Source organism: Galleria mellonella, unplaced genomic scaffold (assembly GCF_026898425.1).
Source record: "Galleria mellonella isolate WM207_F2 unplaced genomic scaffold, CSIRO_AGI_GalMel_v1 utg57, whole genome shotgun sequence".
Taxonomy (NCBI): Eukaryota; Metazoa; Arthropoda; class Insecta; order Lepidoptera; family Pyralidae; genus Galleria; species Galleria mellonella.
This window is the reverse complement of record NW_026442119.1, coordinates 8,987,477-9,009,258: the sequence shown is the minus strand read 5'-3', so window position 1 is coordinate 9,009,258 and position 21,782 is coordinate 8,987,477. Positions and strand designations below refer to the sequence as shown.

The window sequence follows — 21,782 nt, the reverse complement described above, 5'->3', positions numbered from 1 at the left end:
TGTAATGCTTGATAAGATGTTTTTGTAAATGAATAATTAAATAAAAGTAACCACCCCTTCCTTTCCCATGAGTGTCATAAGAGATGCTTAATGGTCAAGGGATGGGCAGCAGTGTTACTACATAACTAAAATCTAATTGCGGTTGCCAACTCGCCTGCCAAACGTGACAACTACTGGCAAAATCCCTCAAGCCGAAGGCCTATGTTCAGCAGTGGCCAGTAGACGGCTGGTATAATGATGATAATAAAAAATATATAATTAAAAGACTACCTGTTGTACGAGTAATATGAAAAATCAAATTGCCTTTTTTTACTGTTTGCTGTAAAAAAAAAAAAAAACTTATATCATTTAATAGGTAGATACATATGCCAATGAAATCTAAATAAAACCAGTTATTAAACTTAAAATTATACTTATATTATTAAGTCTTTACAACTCATAAGGTCTAACTTCACCAATCTAAACCTATTTTGTTTTATAAAATCATAGTGGTATTGGTACATTAGTTAGTTCCTCATACGGTACAGCACTGAAGAATTTCTCAATACTCTTTATAACTAAATCTACAGCATAATCTACTATAGGCTTTCCAAATTCCTCAGCAACTAGTTTCCAATTTTCGTTGAGAAACGTTAAAACAGTCTGACCTGAAAAAATATATTCTTAACTACAAAGAGGAAATTATTTTAGTGGTGTTGTTATATTGTTTTATTAGTGAAGTAGTAAGAATACACTTACATTGTCTATTAAGTCTTCAGTTACTCTTACAATCTAACTTACAACTAACCTAACCAGTGTAAACCTAGTTTTGTGTTTAGTGATAAATTCACAACCTTTTGGTAACATTAATCAATTGTTCATACGACGCGTTAGTAAAATTTATAACATAATCTACTATAGGCTTTCCAAATTCCTCAGCAAGTGGTTTTAAATTTTCATTGTATAACTTTAAACCAGTTTCGTCTGAGAATGTCTGAGAATGAGAGAAATAATCTGTTTTATTAGTGTCGAAATACTCGTATTGTTTTATTGGTGAAGTAATTATAGTAAGCCAATATTGTCTATTAACTCTTTAGTTGTTCATGAAGTATCAACAATTAGTCTAATATAAACTTATTTTGTGATCAATTCAAAATGTTATAGGAACATTAATTAATTCTTCATAAGGTACAGCGATGAAGAATCTCTCGATAGTTCTGATCGCTAAGTCTACAGCGTAATCTAATATAGGTTTTCCGAATTCTTCGGCGACCAACTTCCAATTGTCGTTGAGAAACTTTAAAACAGTATCACCTGAAAAAATATATATTGCCACAATGTATGTGTTTTATGAGTGTTGTGGATGATGATTAATGATTTGTGATTTATTTCTGAACGAAACACCTAGTACTATACATCACGTGGACAATTATATCTGGATTGTTTATAGTAAACTATTATGGTGAGATTTGTGTGTCTATTTATCATGAATTTAACTTCAAAAATAAGGAGTTTCGCAATTTGTTTATATTTTTGTGTATATAATGCCATATGTTCACTATTTATAAACCTATTTTGGTAATATTAGTTGCAGGTTAATAAGGATCATATGATATTGTGAAAATTACTATAATAGTGTACTTTTCGTAATATGAATAATTTTAATAATCATTAAGCCAAAATATTATTAATACTGTTTACTTACTCAGTTCCTTGCTTCCTTTGAAGAGGTTCTGGAGATCAAACGTGACACGGTCACCGTAATCGAATGTATACTTATAATTTCTTAAGCCAAAGTGATTCCGACCTTCTTTGTCCTTTGTATACTTTGTATTTATATTCACTTTCATTCTAAGATTTGCTGTTATAAAAAATATGAATATTAATTAAATAAAATTTACTTATTAATTAGTTTTAATTAATTAAAGTGATTAATTGTAATAATAAAAAACAAGGTAATGAAATTACGAAAACTTGACTATTAATTGTATTGATTATAATAAACTGATTGCGTTGATTTAATTTTGCAACATGTTTTATTTCTGCATTATTAATTATATTGTACTTTACATCGTATTAAGCTTTTTCCTGCGACTTTGTCCATACGAACTTATATCCTTCACTACCCCCATATATAAGGTGTATGCCTCATGATAATTGATGAGTCGTTGAGGCGTTTAGTGGTAATGAGTAAAAATAATAAACTGCTAATAGTAAGAATTGATGGAGAAGAACATAAGAATATCCTATAATATATATATTTTGTTCACCCGGACAAAGTCTCAAAAAATAGTAAATTAATAAACTTACTCAATTTAACTTTAGCGTCCCCTTCGCCATTTATTGGGAAGAGTAGTATTCTCCCAACTGCATCGTATTGTCCTTTAATAGTCAAGTTACAGTGGAATTGCAGAACAAAGTGACGCTTCTCAAGTTCTGATCTGTAATCATACATAGGTAATGTTGTTTAATATCAACATTCATATGAAATGAAATTAAATAAAATAATATTTATTTGCCAAAAATACTTGTATATTTATAATTGATTCTATGAATTACACACTAGGCGTGCAAGCTTGTATCGTGCAATTCATATTTGTTTAGAAACAATATATTAAGATACAAGCTGTTTCTCGCGGTGCTGCCGCGTAAAATATGTGTATAAAATATACGTATAGTATTATAAATAATGAGAAAGTAGTATAGAAGGAAGGAGGGAAAGGTTAAATATAGTTCTGGTAATAGTAATAGTTGGTAGTAATATGGTAATAGTTCTTAAACAATTTATAAAATATAGCATACAGTTTATAATATATCGAGTCATTAAATTATTATAACTATAAGCTCCGTTAATATTAAAGTTTTAACTAAAAACGAACTAGCTAACGTGAGACTCTTGGCGTTACGAGGATCCATAGAATGGTAATGGTTTACCATCAAACAGAACATCTATTTGTATGCAACCGTTATAAAGAAAATAATAGTAGCTACAAATAATGTTAGATTACTTTTCATAATATAAGGGTATTACTAGATCGCCATGACATTTGATCTCACTGGAAGTCTAAATTTAAATAACGGTAATTATAAATAATGGGATTACAAATTTAACTAACTTGCATAGTTTTATCTTGCTCGCGAGAATGACAGTGCACTGATTAAGTCCTCAGGTGTGGCTATACTCATCATATCAGCTGTTAACAGTCTACTGCTGATCACATGTCTCCCTCTATTGGGAGGTTTTGACAGTAGTTGTCACGCTTGGCAGGCAGACACCACGCCGGTATACACAGACTAACAGTGTATGCCGGCTGCAAACCTAGCGACCCGGAGGTCGTCGCCTCCGGAGTAAAAGCCGGGGTAATAGGGTACGCCCCGAGGCCCCTACCTCGCCCGCCCACACATCATCCGGCGGGCAAGAGAAGACCATGTGATTGTTGTTTTAAGAAGGACGCTGCTGTCCATCCTTCGACCATTAAATTTCCTTAGTCGCTTTTTACGACACGTACGAGAAAAAAAGGGTGGCTCATTCTATGCTGGGAGTATTTTTGTGCATTTTCAAATGGCGAACAAGTTGATGTCTTTTATAATAGAATGTGGTTTTTGTCGCCTGTATAAATGAATAACATAGTTTTTGTATTCAAGTTAAAATTAAACGCAACTTGTGAGAACTTTATTTAAAAATCGGATAAAATTAAATAAATACATATTTATACGTGCGTAATGAGAATTTTATGAAATTATTGCATTACTCACATATGTATATCGTTATAATTAAATATTTTATTTAGTTAAAAGCAAACATAAATTTAAAAAATAACATAACATATTTCTAACGTACTAATGTATACTTGTTTTATCTAAAAATGTGTTTATTTATACAAAAATTTGTTAAATTTTAATTTTGTCTCTTTACAATTTACAGATTATCAAAATCTCACAACGATAAAAACCACTTTATTTTTACCATTAATTCGGTTTCAAAGAACATTAAATATTTATAAGTCTTCTTTATACGACTGCTACAATGAGTGTCCTTTTAAAAGTTCCGTACCCGAAAAATCCGTGAGGATACCTATTGTGTCGTACACTGTCTGTCTGTCCATCTGCCAGAGGCTTCTAACTTTATATCTTGAAATTCACACACGATATGCAAATCGTCGACCCAAATTTCTCGTTCAAGCGGCTTTATAATTTTCCGGTGGCAAATAATACCTTTGCTTGTTATATTTCCTTTCATAACTTTTTTATACAACTTGGAGTGTCAAACAAGATGAAGGTTCATATTATTTGATTATATTTGATGACAGAAATATTAATGAGATTTAATAGACATAATTAATCGTAATATATGCTTAAATGAATATAAGTAAAACTCTTACATAATTTTAGAGCATCTTCTATTATGACAATTACAACGGGACTAAATGATTTTTTAAATTAGTGCTATTTTTTTTCGTTAATTAAGTGACCAAATTATTAGCGTATAACGGAATGGTATACAAATACTAAATGAAAGTTAACTTTTTGGACAGGTATACCTTATATATGTCCCCGATATTACAGGTGTTCATAGGCCACAATCGTTATCCCTTTTACCATCAGGCAGACCGTATGCTTGTTTCCATCAAATTAGTATAAAAAAACGATTACGACATATTTATATATGAGTATGTGATTATGATGGACAAAATTGTAGACAAAAGAAGGGTTGGTCACAGAAAAAAGTCATGGCTCTGCAAAATCGAATGCAGCCGAATCATTCCATCTCCTAAGAGACAAGAACAGATTCCGTGAGCCAACCTTCACTAGTTGAAGAGATACTTACTATAAGATGAAATCTTTGTATATCATAAGTAAATACTTCTAAAGGATTTTTAGAAATTCTAATAGAAAAAGGATAACAATCGATTCACGCAGGTGATGCTGTGATGCATCATAATTATGAGTTTGACCAAATTGAATAATGTATAAATCCCACGACAATGAAAGAATTAAAAATTGCCATTGAACATAAATTACATGGGAGCGTCTATTAAAAAGATAATAAAGGGTTAATTACTTCTCATTTATTCCAGTGATAATGGCTTTTTATGGTTATGTTGCTAGGAAATGTGTATAACTAGAGACAAGATAATTGTAGAAGCAAATAATATACATAGTTGGTATTTCCTGATGGTTTGCCCGGTGTCAGTCGTCTAGACAAACTTTTATAGTTTTTTTAGGGTTTAAGCGCTAAAATAGTATAATTTAATTAATGTGTAAAGATAGTTATAATAAAGTGCCTTACAACGTAGTAAATGTTTAATAGCTTTTTTTATTTAAATGTCTTAATTAGAAAACTGCGTTAATCATCACCCTTTAAAGTTATGAATATAAACTTTGTTGCTTCACTTATTACGTATAATTTAAATATACAAATACAAAATGAGTGCTGCAAAAAATCATCACTTATAACTAATAAGAAAATTCTTGCCATATTATTATAAAATTAAAATTATTAAAATTAAGGAACTTTTATGAATTATCTTTAATTAATTCAAAATACTGTATTTTTTATTTCACTACCTTATTATGAACTCTCTGAGGTTGGTAAATATTATCATGACAAAATTAAATTAAATATCCCGAGGCGATTATATGACCGTTTTATCATCATCATATCTGCCGTTAACCGTTTACTGCTGAACACTGTCCTCATATTTTGCAAGTAGTTGCTACCCTTGGCAGGTGTGCAAATGTCTGTTTGGTTACTATAAAAACTTTATAAATGCAACACTTTTTATCACTCGCAAAACAAAAGCTTCTCTTTATAATTCGGTACTGTTACGTCTATACTTTTTATTGATTTGTACTCGTATTATAGAAAAAATACTTACGAGAAGAAAATTTTAATTTATTAATAGTTTATATGAATTATTAAGTAACAATATTGGGGAAAGCGAATTGTGAATAATGGATACTAGTAATCCTCTTGCTAGCCTTGACAAATCGATCTCCACGCAGTTCTCCAGATGGTTTTGACAGGTGAAAATGTATTTACACCCATCAAAACTCGTTATAAAAAATAAAATTTTATTCAAGTTGTTAATTTTAAACTTTTGCGTTGTTTATATATATTTTTACATACAAACGTCGGCTCTAAAGCAGGTATGTAGGTACTATATACCTGTAAAAGCTTTTTCATCGAAATAAGCCCCGATTGTGTATTTAAAACTATTGAAGTAAATGAATTGATGTGCGCGAGAGTCCAAAACCAGTATTTAGACTGCATTGTACTCTTTGTCGTAACTAATATTAATTTACCGAGTTTTGATTTACGTTATCAAGCAATGTTTACATTTAATAAAATATTAATGTTGTCGAATGGACCCAGTTTGTGGTAATTGAACCGATCCACAACGTGCACTGATTTTATAATTAAGTAATATATCAAAATTTAATTTCATTTGATGCCTGCACCATGTTGGATGTAAAGTCAATATGAGATATTTGGAAGTCATATTTTAATCGATTACAAAAAGTTTCTACATTCAGGGCTTATATTTAATGTATTTATGTAACTATTTTTAAAATACCTCTGTGTTTATTTGTATTAATGTCGATACCGAGGTAAGTTTTAGAGTTGTTCCGGATAGAATTTGTTTAATATTTTGCTTACTATCGTAATAAGTAGTAATTATTTAAAAATAATGCGATAATATTATATTCTTCAATTAAATTAAGGATAAATTGTCTGTTGATGTATAGATGTAGACTCAATGAAGGCCAGAGACTCATCATTAATAGGGAAGGCCTCTGTTACTGGTCCTTAGCACTGAATGTGTTTGTGATCTTGCGCATACACGCATGCTAATGGTAGCGGAAAATAAAAAATTATCCAATGATATGGACTTCCGCAAAATCATCGCAGTTCAATAAAATATTCAGTACTTCGTTTATTAACATATCTAGTGTATTATCTAGTATATTTTTCATGTTTTTATAAAAGCTAATTTTATTACAATAATTTTAATTCGTGATATTTAAGAATTTTTATTACGCTTTACAATCTTCTTATTGTCTTATTATTTTTAATCTTATATATTTTACTATTTATTAGTGCATCAGATCTTGATCACATAAAAAAGTTAAGTAACCGCCTGTTTTAGTAAGAACATGTGATGCGTAGAATTGAAGAGCATGTTTTATCGATAACTATAAAGGTAGAGGAAGATTTAAAAGAAATGGATAGTGTGTGAAACATGATAAGGCTAAAATGGGAGTGAATGTGAAAATTACTGCGAATAGAGATAAATGAAAGATGAAATATTTCGTTGACTAATAAATAAATCTGGATAAGAGTGGGAAGATGATGATGATCTTATTTTCACATAGGGGACCTCGTGTTAGCTTTATATGTATATCGAGTAGTATTAGTACAAAATTATATGGCAAAATACTCACATAACATTGTCGACGATACATTTCCTGAAACCACTGACCTTTCCCTTATAGAATGTCACCTTGAGGCCATTTAGTGGTATCGTTAGTTTATCTATCACAAACGGGTCCAGTACTGGTACATTTAGATTTGGAATGCCATTTACGAACTCGGGGATAGCATATTGGGTGCTTTTAATGAGACATTCGCTGCTCGTGTCATTGCAGGGTATGATGTAGTCAGCTGAAAGGAAATAATATTACTATTAATAAAATCTGATTTTGGAATTGGGAGGAGCTCGGTTATACTGAACCCAAGTACAAATAGTAGTGAAGGGAGGCCCTTGGACCCCGAAGTACAAAATAGACAACGAGGGCCGAAGAGGCGCTGAGAAAGGATCGCATTCAATTGAATATGTTGAAGTAAACAGCGCGCATTATTAATTACCTTTTTTCGTCGTTTTACTGGAGTGGGGGGGCGTTGTCAAAAATGTATGTAATATACATATATTTAAGTGCATTCATAACCAAGTATAGCAACGTCGCATATGAAAAATGTTCAATTGTTTTTAAAGTTAATGAATAATTTGACAATATGACTTTTATATTTTCTGTTTTATTCCCAGTTATACTAGGAAGGTACAGCACACTTTCAAAAATTTAACTATATGGCTTTGAATATTATCTTTATTCTATTTGAATTCGAGACTGGATCGATTGAGTCTTAACGTAAGTGGCTTAAATCCGCTTTTAAAAGTATTTCGCTTAGGTTTCTGAAGCTGGTACGTTTTTCGCCCAATGCGTTATTTTGCCATTCACCTAAGTAATGCTAGTTACTGTCAGTTGAACTCTTAATTAAGAGCTAATTTATTTAATGTGTATTAGGTCACGTCGAAGTTACAAAAATTCTATTGATAATTTTATTATCGATATCGACATTTACCTACTGGATAATAGAGGTTGTAAAAATTACCGTATTGAATTATTATGTATTATGTTAAAATTACTAGGTAAACCAAGGTAATTCGAGCTCAATTAAATATTATCATGTTGCTAAGCCCTAAGCTATCTGACATAATATACTAGAATCTTGTAAGTAACCATGATATTATGATTAGATGTTAATTCGCACTACTTTGTCCGCATAGCGGTTGAATATTGTGATTATTTTGTAAAACAAATACTTAATTGTTATCTCAAAAAATTTCCTAATTTTGCCTATTCAATAAACAACGATCTCCAAGTTTACTCGTTAATGTTATTTCATATATCAAAGAACTTAAACTACTCGTATATTTAGTAATTGGTTTGATAAAATCCCATAAAACATATTACAGTTTTTATGTAAGGATTCTATCTACTTGAATGTACAAATTCGTTGAAATAATCTTAGCCATATTTTCGTGATGCCATAACTAATAGCCAGACAAAATAAAAGAAATAAAAAACCGATACCTTGTAAAATATGCAAAAAATACGACGAATTAAAAATATTGACCTCTAATATTTATAAAACAAAGTTGCGCAGAAATTAAATATAGAAACAGTACTAGTAGTCATTTGCCTTATTTGTCTTATTAAAGGACATGCAATCATAATTTTATGATTCTCTTGTATTTATATACCTAACCGGTAATAACATTTTGTTTTATTACTTTTTAATATACAAAGTAATAATTTAACTGTATTATGAGGTGCCTGTCAACTACATATCTATAAAATCGTTTATACTTTATGAGATTGTCTACATATTGTTAGAAAAGCAATTATTTTTAAGTCAAACGAATACTATTAGTGGTAATAGTCGATCTCACTGCTGGATAAAGTCCTTCCTCAACGAGTTCCACATTGTCTAAAACATGCTAGATTTTACTGTGCTAGATTAGGTCCTGTTATTCTCTACATTAGACATGTGCTGTGATCTACCTAAGCCAATATTTACAAATTTTGGCTCATTTATCGCATATCATATTCGTTTCAGTCCCACTTTCGTGTTGCCGCTTTCTTGCTACCCCAGCAATTTTTGTACGTGAGCACAGCGTTGTGATTAGTATAATAACCGTTTAATTTTAAGTCTAATAAGCTAGGCTTAAACGCAGTGTAGGACGAGCCCCCACAAGATGGAGTGGCGACTTCAAATGCATTGCAGGGAGTCAGTGGATGCAGGTGGCTCAGGACCCTTTTTTATGACAGTCTATGGGAGAGATGATGATAACGGTAAAGCTAGACATTGCCCATTGAAAAATTTCAAATTTGGACTTCCAAGTTTTTGTCAAACACTATGCCTGTTCTCTATAATTTCTGATTGATAAGATACATGTATACATTCATGTGTATTCTATAAAAAAATTATGAGATCTCTCTGTTCGATTTTAAACGATTGTTATTCACTTCGTGCTTCGGAGGGCACGTAAACTTACGTAAAGTCATTGTCCAGTAAGCCACGTCAAAGGCCTTCGTATATATAGAATGTGACCTAGACACTTTTGATATCAGATGGCAACACTCTCATACAAATAGTGCTATATTATATTCGAGTAGTGATATATAATTTTTTAACAGATGCTAATGGAATTTGATGTATTAAGATGATGCAAGAGGCCATCTGATGCACAGAAACACTGTTGTTCCTATCGATAACGATAGATACATATGCGATAGATTCTATGTTATCGATATCGATAGGAACACACTGTTGTTCCTATCGATATCGATAACATAGAATTATTATACATTCCAGTGATATGTACGTATGTATATGTATGGACTGGTGCACTGGAATGTATAATAATTACGAGATATTCAGTTTTATACCGTGTTTCAAATTAGGATATAATATGTGATAATTTAGCAATTATTGACAACCCTGCCTGCGCTATCAGTATATACTAATGGGGTGCCAGTAGTGGTGATAGGTGAGTATGTAATCAGTTACTCCTTTGTGATGAATTGAACATAAAATAATCACGAGGGTGTCCAAAGGGAACTTTGTAAACATTGACCTAACAGGATATCGTGAATAATGACAGGAAACAATTATGTCAGATCAATTGGCCCATCATTTGTTTTATACCACGAAAGTGCTAAACAAGCATAAAACCCGTTTGATGATAAACGGTTTTTTTAGCCTTTGGACGCATGCAACACTAGGGATGTCACGTGCGCGCCGATCCTGAAGAATCAATCTGTACAATATATAAAATACCTATAACGTTTAGGTAATGTATGACATATTATTACTTGCCCGCGACTTCGTCCGCGTTACCGGGGTATGTTTACTGACCAGGATAAAAAAGTGGCCTATATCCTTCTCCATCTCATATAGTACCTACGTGTATACCAAAATTTCATAGTAATTGGTTACGCTATTAAGGTACACAAAGAAACAAACTAGCTGTTATATTTATAATATTAGTAAGAAATTTATACTCAGCCTAGACATCATAAATAAATATGTAAGCGGTAATGCGTGTAAAAGACGAGAGCAAAGAAATGAAGCCGTTTATTATTGATGATCAACGGTACGAATAACCGTGTCTGGATTAGGGATGGGAAATATACAGCAATATCTATATATTTTAGTTACAATATCTATATAGGAGTACAGGTCCAATAACGGAAATATTAAGAGTCTCTTTTTATATTGGTCTAAAAATAATATTGGACAACTAACTAACCAATATATAGATATTAGATCGGTATTCATATTACCCATGTCTAGTTTAGATGTGCTAGGTATTATTTACATTGTCTAGGTATTGTTTTCTACCAGAGGAAGACTTTGTACAAAAGTCGATTGCTTGGGTATCTCCGTCCTATTCATGTTTCAACCGTGAAGCAGCTGTGTGAAGGGTGGGATATGGCGTGAATTTACAGGGTACAGAGGAATAACACCTTAGTCCTCAGGAATGGCAACGCATGGGGGGTATCATGGGCAAAACAGTATACTCTGTTATGTCCATGGTACTGCTTATGTCTATAGGCGACGGTTACCACTTTCCATCAAGTGGGCCGTCAGCTTGTTTGCCATTCTAAGTTGTGTAAAAAAAAAGAGTAAAATAATACAAATTGCCTGAATAATATAGTTTGCCGGTAATATAAATAAATTTATAACCATGCGATCGAGTTAAAGTTATTAATAGTTAACGAAGTTAATTACAATGAAGTGAGTGTTTATAATAGTCATCTCATTAATTAGTAAATATATTACTAAGATATTACAAGTTAACGGGAGTTGATATTTAGTAATATGAATGAGTTCCGTTGTTGATGTTATAATTAACATTTAAATATATAATGGAATAAAACCAAACCTAAATTGCTCTTATTATCTTATAATAGATAATTCGAATTGAAGCAGTACATTTATTTTTTAACCAACTTCAAAAAAAGACGGAGGTTCTCAATTCAGTATTTTTTTATGTTCTTTATCTCATAACTTCGTCAGTTATAAACCGATTTGGTAAATTCTTTTTTATATGAAAGGATATATATACTTTTAGATTAGTCCCATTATCAAAATCGATTAAATAGTTTAGTTTTTAAATAAAGATTTTTAAAAACTGGTTTTGTTACTATTGAAATCAGTTTTTTTTGTGAAATGAAATCTTAAATTATTATACTTGGCTTCTTTAATAATCTTGATATTTCTTTTTATTAAAACTGGTCTTTTAAAAATAAGCAAGCAAGTTTTACTAATTGCTCATTTTATGTCATTTCGGTGAAAAGACATACTGAGATGTTTGGATTTTTTTATACACAATAACGAGACAATTCTGGGGTAGGGACACGACTCATCCGGCTCCCCTTAAAATATGCTTATGCTTCTAATCCTAACTCTTCCAATAATCCTAAAATCGCATAGAAATGATTCGATTAATAATTTCTGCAAGATCTCATTACTTGATTTGTCTTGGGATACTGTAGAGCATGCTTATAAATTTGCTGCGTCCACATGGGAATCAGGATTATGGTTACAGGAGCCATTTCCTCAGATATTGTAGGGACGTTTTTGGATAACTATAGGTTTAGATTGTCAATCTCTCTTAGATTGGGAGCTGAACTAATGTGCTCCACAGTTACAAGCATGGTAATAGTGTAATGGGTAATTCTTGTAGTAGGAGCTCTCGGTGCGTATTTTGTTGCACCACGCAATTTGGGACTTTGGGCGACAGCGGCGTAAATGCTGCTTAAAACAATATCTCGCCGTTTAATATTAACTCATTGAATGTGCATAAAAATTTAAATACATGAAATTCTATTTATTGAGTATAACAAATGAATGGAGTTTCTTGTGCAAATGATTGTAAAGGAGAGGTTATTAGTTAATATCAACATTTCCAACAGGCATTCTAACACGAGTTCGTTAAAGTTTTTTGATTGTTATCATTTGACATATATATATATATATATATATATATATATATATATATATATATATATATGAATGATATATATTCTTGTTTTTTTTTTTATTTTCAAAATTTTTAAATATTGATAAAATTATTTCTAAAAGATATTCTCCCAGTGCGTCTATTTTTAACTTTATTGTAACGTTCCTTTTATGCAAGAATTAGAATAATATTTTCTATATATTGTAATAATAATAATCATTATTAAGTAAAAGAATCATGCAACTTTAGTGCTAAAAAGGGTATTTTTATTTTTTTAGGCATTTGCCACCTACTATTATTTTAGTAAACATGACATTCGAGATGCTCACATTTCATCGAGCACATATATTAGACTTAAACGTAGTAGGTGGTAAATGGTGTTTTCTATCATCGGAGCATTATTCGTATATTTAAATTAATACACTTTTATAGTGAATGTTATTTTTAAAACCTAATTTCATTGATTAATATTTGTTTATTATATAGAAATAAAATGAATTTTAATAACAACACAATAATTGTTTACTTACGAGCTAATTTTGTGAGTCCATATTGACAGAATGCAATCAAAATGTTGAATATCACACACCATGCTGCCACACAAAAATTCATTATTAATTAATAATTATTTGTTAAGTATGTGTGATGCAATTAAAGTCAGTTTCATAACTGCTTCGCCCGGCGCAGAGAACAACTGCTTTATATCGACTAAACGGATAGACATTATTAGACCTTGCGGATGTTTGAGCGCCGGACAACCTGTTACTTGAATTATTGCAATTATATATTTACTGAAAAGAAAATTTTAAATTATATAATGTTCATATATTCTATTTTCATGATTTTATCTCATTTTTAGAAAACAATATAGTCTTATTTATACTAAATACTTGTAAAATTTACATAATCCAGTAATTTTAAGTCTATCGATATGGAACATTTTAATATAAAGAAAATAATCAAATTTATACAAATATGTTCAAACATATATATATATATATATATATATATATATATATATATATATATATATATATATATATATATAGCTGTCAAATATTTTTTAACCATTTTTCCTTTAATTTTAAACATGAATTATATTACCTTAATTTATTTCATTAATAAAAAAAATCATGCAAAGAAGGGTTAAGTTCTTTAGTCTACTCTTACGACACCAAGGGTAAAAGAACGAGTCGGCTCATTCTATGCTGGGACCGCACGGCAACATAAAAATAAGTAATACATACCTACAATTTCAACCCGAGAACAGTAAAAAACTTTTTTCTAAAATGAGCATAATAATGTAAGAATATATAATATTAGCAGGTGTAACTCACCATTATAAGGTTCCAGATGTAATAAGCGTGTAATTGGCGTCGCATCGTTTGATAATTCGTTATATTTCATTTCACTCGAATGCGAAAGATAAGTTCTCATGAATAAGTATGGCAAGCTGTTAACTCAATTTATTAAATTCATGAATGGGTTTTATTAATAATGGTTCACAAGCCTAATTAATCTTAATTAACTTTAGTGGGATATAGTAATAAAGTTACAGGGTACAGAGGCATTTTTTTTATACAACTTAGAATGGCAAACAAGCTGACGGCCCACCTGATGCAAAGTGGTAACCGTCGCCTATAGATATGAGCAGTACCATGGACATAACAGAGTATACTGTTTCGCCAATGATATCCCCCCATGCGTTGCCATTCCTGATGACTCAGGTGTTATTCCTCTGTACCCAGTAAATTCACGCTATATCTCACCCTTCAAACCGAAACACAGCCATGCAAACACAACTGCTTCACGGTTGAAACACGAATGGGACGGAGGTACCCAAGCAATCGACTTTTGTACAAAGTCTCCCTGTGGTAACATAACATAGCATAACATTTTAGTCTGGGGGGAAGGGACTGTTAGTAATGGAGAGGTTAGTCCCCATTGCTATTAACATCCCATCAGGTCGACCTCCACACGGAACCGTGTGGAGGTCGACCTAATGCCTGGAAACTATCGTAACTAATTTATCGTTGAATCCGTCACGATGGGCTAACTGACCTGCCTTTTCATCCACACCTATCACCTCTCACTGGTACTCCGCCAGTGTATGCCGATAGCGCATGCGAAGTTACCATGCCATTTTCACCCATTAAAAAACATCTTAGTATTCAGGAATGGTACCGCATAAAGAGTAACATGGGTAACACAGTATACTCTTATGTCCTTGATACCGCTCATGTCTATAGGGAATACACAGCTAAAGTAATACAGAAGCGATACCAAAGGCGGCCTTATCGCTAACAATCTCTTCCAGACAATCTATTATTGACTAATACACAAATATTTGTCGTCCATCCGTTTCGATTTTATTTTGCTTATTGAATATATCCCAGTAAGTTACTTTTTAATAAAGGGCCAGCAACGCGCACCTGTCACCTCTAGTGTTGCAGGCGTCCATAGGATACAGTAACCGTTTACCATCAGATAGGCTGTATGCTTGTTTGGCACTTTCGTGCGTGGCTAATGATATGTAAAACTATTTAAAATTTTAAATCAATGGTTTTAGTACTTTCGGGAGGCTCGAATTATCGATAGTCAACGCCTTACTGTCCGACTTGACCCACTGAAACTGCGCAGAGATGTTGCATCTCTGTGCATCTTCTACCGAATTTATCATGGGGAGTGTTCTGAGGAATTGTTCGGATTGATACCTGCTGCTGATTTTCACCACCGTACAACCCGCCACAAACTAAAGTTTCATCCCAATCATCTGGACGAGTGGCGGTCTTCCACCGTGCGTTTTTCAAGGCACTTTCTTCCACGCACAACCATTCTTTGGAATCAACTTCCAGCAGCAGTATTTCCGAACCGATACGACAACATAACCTTCAAGAAAAGAGTATATTCCTTTTTAAAAGGCCGGCAGCACACCTGCAATGCCGCTGGTGTTGTGGGTGATCATGGGCGGCGGTAGTCACTTACCATCAGGTGAGCCGCATGCACGTTTGCCCCTGTGTTGTAAAAAAAAAAAAAACTTGTTGAAATATAGAGCTGTGACAGATATACATACAGACGGAGGGACGGACGAATAGATTTACGAAATAAATACTTTAATAAGATGTTTGCATTTAAATATTAAAATTAATATTATGCAAACTAAAATATATTCATGCATTCGAATACTCAAACTTCTCAAATATCACTTAATAAAAAAAAACTGATTTGAATTGTTGCAAAATTGTCTGCTATAGGTATACTCTGGCGGGGCATCGGTGAGATATGATAGGTAAGAATAATTAATTAATAATATTAATAAAAATGCAAGTTAGTTGGCCGACATGATGAATTCAACAATAATTAATCACGATAGTTTGCAGGGCGAATCATGTGGATATATTACTAGCAAGTAGCAATGGGGTATAAAAATACCTTCCCCCCGACTCTGTCCATTTTTTTAATGGGTGCTTATGGTATGATAACTCCGTCTACGCTATCGGTATACACCGGCGGGGCACCAGTGAATAATGATAGGCAAGAATGAAGCAGGTCAGTTAACCCATCGTCACGAATTCAACAAGAATTGTTCACAATGGTTTCCAGGGGGAACCACATGGAGGTCGACTTAGTAGGGCCTATTGCTAGCAATGGGACTGTCAAACTCCATTGCTAACAATCCCATTCCCCTCTATCACACTGTCAATTATGTGGGTCATCAGCTTATTTATCAATCTATAATCAATGAAAAATCTTAATAAAATCGAAGTATAAAGTCGTAGGTCATAGGTTAACAGGTCAATAGCACAATTAACAGTACTTACACGAGTCCTTGATTATAGCTCACGTTTGCTGATCGAACTACCCGTGCGTATCCTAATTAAAACTACCGCTGGAGGTATTTCCGATAGATTTGACGAATAATGTAATAATTATTCACATAGGTGCTTATTTTAACAATTACAATAGCGTTTTGGCTTACAAAATGAGTTTTAAATGATTTTCATATTTAGTCGCCACTAAAATAGGATTAAATAGGTATAATTTTTTTATAGGCGTAATACGAAATGAATAATAATTCTTACTTAATATTATATATGTAAAAGAGAGATTTGTTTGTTCGTTATCTTTTAGCGCCCTAACAGCTTGACCAATTACTATGAAAATTGATATATGTATATTATATGAAATGAAGAAGGACAAAGGATATTTTTTATCTGATGATAAATAATGATGAATTCTTAGGTAAAAGTTTGCAAGCAATGTATTGAATAAACATACTAATAAAATTGAAACAAATATTGCCCATATTTATTGATTTTACTTTAGACAAATATGGGCAAATAGGTTCTCAACTAAAATCACCATTTGCGTAGTAAGAGACACATATCGATTTTTTTTTTATAATTTCATACTTAGAACGCGAAAAAATTGCCAGACTGCCTGATGAATAGTGATAACCGTGGTATATAGACATAAACATTATCAAATAAGAATATTGCGTTTACCTTGAACATAATGTTCGAAATGCCCACATTTTGTCGAATAATACAAATTATATATATATATATATATATATATATACACTAGCTGACTTGGCAAACGTTGTTTTACCATATACGTTATTTTGAGAATTATACATGAAAATTTATCCTACTACAATTATTATATTCGATTGCTATCTTGCAAGTCTATTGCGGCATATAAAAATCGCGATTAAAAAACAGGGGTTGATCGTAAAATCGTGAAAATATAAATTTGTATGTATTTTTCAATGCTAAATCATAATAAAATAAAAATGGAAAAATATGTCAAAAAAATAAAATAAAATTTTTTGGGGAGGGTCACCCTTATCATTGCGGGGTATAAAGAATAGATGTTGGCCGATTCTCAGACCTACTGAATATGCACACAAAATTTCATGAAAATCGGTAAAGCCGTTTCGGAGGAGTTTGGTAACAAACACCGTGATACGAGAATTTTATATATTAGATTATATACTTAATTCGCAGTTTGGGTGCCGAAAAGTTAACACTAGTCTCCGAGCAGCGATCTTATAATTTGATGATGCCTCGTTTAAAGGTAAAACACGTTTCAAACGTGCGTGAACAAAATGGCAATCTAAGAATGACGGCTAATATAGAAGGTTCTAGAACTTCTAGTAGTAATAGTGGTGATCAATGTTTAAGTGTTAGTAGTCACATATATACTAATGATAGCGGAATCAAACAAAATAATTCTAATTAAATGACCAGTGATACGGACTTTCGCCTTCCTTTCACCTGGGTGTCGTTAGAGGCTAATAAGGGAACTTAACGGTTGAGAGTTGGGCAGCAGTGTTCTTCTTAAAACATAAACACTAAAGCCTAACTGCGATTGCCAATTTGCATGCCAAAGCATGGTGACTACTAGCAAAACCCCTCTTTTGGGGGAGCCATAGGTCATTACATCAGTAGTGGAGGGCTAATATAATAAGATGTGGTAGGCTTTCCGCAAGATAACACCTAGTTCAGTAACATAGAATTCACTATGACAGAGGGCGTTTGTAGCCACTAGTTTAATAAATATGGTTTATTTGTTGTTTTCTCTTTATATAAGTGTAGTCTGAAATTTAAATTGGAACTAAAATTTTTGGTATCAAGCAAATATGAACTCACAACATTTACATGCGTAGTACGCCACTAAGTCACTTGGTATATTCGTAATCTAATCGAAAGTCGGAGGTAAAAGCTAGTATTCATATTTATTAGCTATCTGGCTTATAAAATATAGGAATAAATGTGACAAAGTATACGTTAAAAAGTAAATTATAGGTTGTGCTTTTTTTTAGATATTTATACTGATACAGAAAAAAGCGCTGATGTTTTAGATGTTTGTTTATTTGTACTTGAATTTGAATTTGAAATTGATGCATAATTCCCTGCCAGGATAAGCCTGTTTCGGTCAAACCAACACTCTAGGAAACGCGTAAATTTTAGGAAGCGATATGCTCTATGTAGGAGCGTTCTTTTTTTATATATTTAAGTTTCGATCTCTGGCTAGCTATTGCCATTTATTTGATAGATTATCATAATATTTAAGACCTTGCTGGAATAAATCTTTAAATCTTTCCATGTGAATATTGGTCGTCTTTGCTACATTGTCAGTAAGTAACATATTTTAAAAATTTATCTATGCGAGTGAAGCCGGACTGTATCATTAATCATTAATAACAGCGACCGGTGTTTGCATTAAACTCACAGATTTACGCAAATTGACGTGTTAATTTTTGGTTTTATTACCTACTACGGATCTACGCACTATGGCACCTAATGACGACAGCCCATAAAAAGGCTAATAAGCTAGCCTTGGTAGAAACTTGCTAAAAGATACCTCGAGTATAATCCTTACTAATATTATAAATGTGAAATTTAGTTTGTTTGTTACTTTTTAACGTCTCACTTAATGAACACTATGAAATTTGGTACACATCTACTACATAGAAGTGCGAAAATATTCCAGTCACACAAGTAAAGCTGCAGGTAAAAGATAGTAATATTTAGTATTGCAATATATGCAGCTAATAATATGTAAAACTATGTAGAATTTTAAATCGATAGCTTTAGCACTTATTGAAATATAGATCTGTGACAGATGTACATATACATAGACGGACGGATGGATGAATGGATGGACAAATTAAACACTTTAATAAGAAGTTTGAATTTAAATATCAAAATTAGAATTACGCAAACCAAAATATATTCATCTATTCGAATGCTCAACCTTCTTAAATGACACTTAATTAAAACAAAAAAGAAAAAAAAATCTTTTAAATTGTGGCAAAACCAGTTATTTTGTGTTCATAGTTAAACTATTTTTTTACCGAAACGATTTAAATGATAAAATTTCTATAGGACCAATCTGTAAGTTCTGAGGTAACAAATTGAGAACCTCCTTGTTTTTGAAGTCGGTTAAATATCAAACAGTACAGCAGACATAATAATATTCATGGGATGGTATCACTGAAATACTAAGACAAATGAATTTGCTATAAATTTAAAGAAAGGGCTGAAAATAACTCAATTCCTCCAAAGGTAATGAATTATTCTGTGGTATACCGCAATGTCTGAATCGCGAATATTTGAAGTACAAAAAGCAATTAATTGCTGGCAAAAATTCCTAGGATTTGGAACTCCACTTGAAAGATTTAACAAAAGGCTATTCACAAAATTACTCAAATAACCCAATATTTTGTAATGTAATAATAAAGGTACTGTTAAACAATGTATTGGTGTAATTGTAATAAATTAATCCGAATATTAGATTTACAGAATTCCGCACGTCGGTTACAGTGTTCTGTAGATGTCACAATAATTCAAATAGTTAATATAAATTTAGATGTGAATGTTGAGATGGATGTGTGGGATGACAAGGAATGATAGAATAAGAAATAAACATGTACGAATAAGTTTAAAATTTGCACTAGTAACGGAGAAGTTACGAAGTAATAGAAGGTTATGGGATGGTCATGTCATGCGCAGAAATGAAAGCTATGTTTTAAAGAAAGTGTTAAGTGTAAAGTTTAAAAGTGGATGGATTTAAAGGAAGGGGACGACAGAAGAAAAGGTGCCTGGTTTGCGTGAAAGATAATATGCTTGATGCATATCAAGAGTAAGCTTGGAAATAAAAGTTGATACAGAGAATTGTGGAAAATGAAAATATACTGCGCCGACATCATATAAACGAGATAATGTAAGGCACACACAGTACATGTTTTTATATCATAGACAGGAATCGAATTCGTGACTCTATAGTCCTCTCTTATGATAAATAGATACACCAACAAAATTGTCACCAATTTTTTTTAGACCATTATTTATTAAGTAAGTATATTTACTTATATAAATAAATATACTTAGTACGTCAAGTTGAGATGCCTATAATTATATTAAACGCAAAGTAGCTACTAGTATTTTGGTGGCGGTAAATTTGACCAGGCGCGCTGTAATAAAGTTTGCTATGTTTTTATTTAATGGATGATAATGGAATGATAACCTCGCTTGTGCTAACGGTATACACTGGCGGGGCACCTGTAAAGGATGATAGGTGAGAACAAAAAGGTAGGCCAGTTAGCCCATGGTGACAACCACCCTTGAAATTTTTATAAATATTATATTATATATTTTTATAAATATTTCTCTTTATTCCATATTATATATCTGCGGCATACCACAGCAATACAAAACACAATATTGTTAAAAGCAACTTATAATTTGTAGCAATTAAAAGCAAATATGAATAGACTAATTGTGGGCCCGCGAGCCCCAACTTAGAGCTTCCCATCATATGAGATGATGATCAATCGCGGGACCCTTCGTTAATAAAAAACAAAAACCTTAAGCTTGTAAAACTATTCCAGAATTAAGGAATCTATACAAATCGGTAGTGACTACAATTTTTTTTTAAATTGAGGCGCATGACTACTAATATGTTAGGATCTTTCTATTCTATAATGCATTCTGATAAAATGCACCAGATGGCGATACTGGACTCGTAAGAATCTCATTTTCACGATAAGAAACTATTGATCCGGCCAAGATTCCTACGAATTCAATCGAAAATTCTATCTATTCGTGCGAAATTTTCGAAAATAATATATAGTGTAGTGTAGTAGTAATAAGATATAGTATCGCCGATAATGTAATTATCTATAGCTGAAAGAATTTTAAAAAGCTGTAGAGTAGTTTTGAGATTATTCATTACAAACAATCAATCAAACATTACCTTTTTTTAAATATTAGAATTAAGGAACCCCCTCTTTCAAATTGAGTAAATATTGGTATATAAAATTTAATTAATGAATACTGCTTGTTTATTTTCTCATGATGTCGTAACAAATACGCATATAGACATTATAAAAATGACAGAGTAGTTAGAAATAATTGATCGAATCAAAATTTACTAATTTCTAATCACTCAACAAATTCTCTCTAAATAAAACACAGTGTA

The 21,782-nt window shown here is 32.0% G+C and overlaps 1 protein-coding gene across 4 annotated transcripts; it reads right to left on the bottom strand.

Annotated features, from left to right (window-relative positions):
- Positions 1 to 392: 392 nt before the first annotated feature.
- Positions 393 to 13,511, bottom strand: LOC113509714 (circadian clock-controlled protein daywake-like). 4 transcript variants are annotated; one of them, XR_008253372.1, is made up of 6 exons: positions 13,325 to 13,511; positions 7,426 to 7,645; positions 2,290 to 2,420; positions 1,685 to 1,840; positions 739 to 1,293; positions 507 to 647 (listed from the first exon to the last, which is right to left on the bottom strand). XR_008253372.1 is itself a non-coding variant. In XM_052899363.1 (6 exons), exons 1-5 carry the CDS (start codon positions 13,404 to 13,406, stop codon positions 1,130 to 1,132), a joined length of 753 nt encoding a protein of 250 aa, XP_052755323.1. In that variant the 5' UTR covers positions 13,407 to 13,511; the 3' UTR covers positions 565 to 647; positions 1,118 to 1,129. The 4 variants fall into 4 exon arrangements, 3 of the variants coding, with proteins under 3 accessions (XP_026748918.2, XP_052755323.1, XP_052755322.1); XM_052899363.1 differs by having other exon boundaries at positions 565 to 647; positions 1,118 to 1,293; XM_026893117.3 differs by lacking the exon at positions 739 to 1,293 and having other exon boundaries at positions 393 to 647.
- Between the last annotated feature and the right edge of the window lie 8,271 nt (positions 13,512 to 21,782).

Bases quoted from the DNA above. Each gene is read 5' to 3' on its own strand.
- LOC113509714 (XM_026893117.3), bottom strand. From the start codon at position 13,406: ATGAATTTTTGTGTGGCAGCATGGTGTGTGATATTCAACATTTTGATT. The intron at 7,646-13,324 runs GTAAGTAAACAA...ATTTCCTTTCAG, and splicing joins TGGACTCACAAAATTAGCTC to CTGACTACATCATACCCTGC. The intron at 2,421-7,425 runs GTGAGTATTTTG...GTATGATTACAG, and splicing joins TGTATCGTCGACAATGTTAT to ATCAGAACTTGAGAAGCGTC.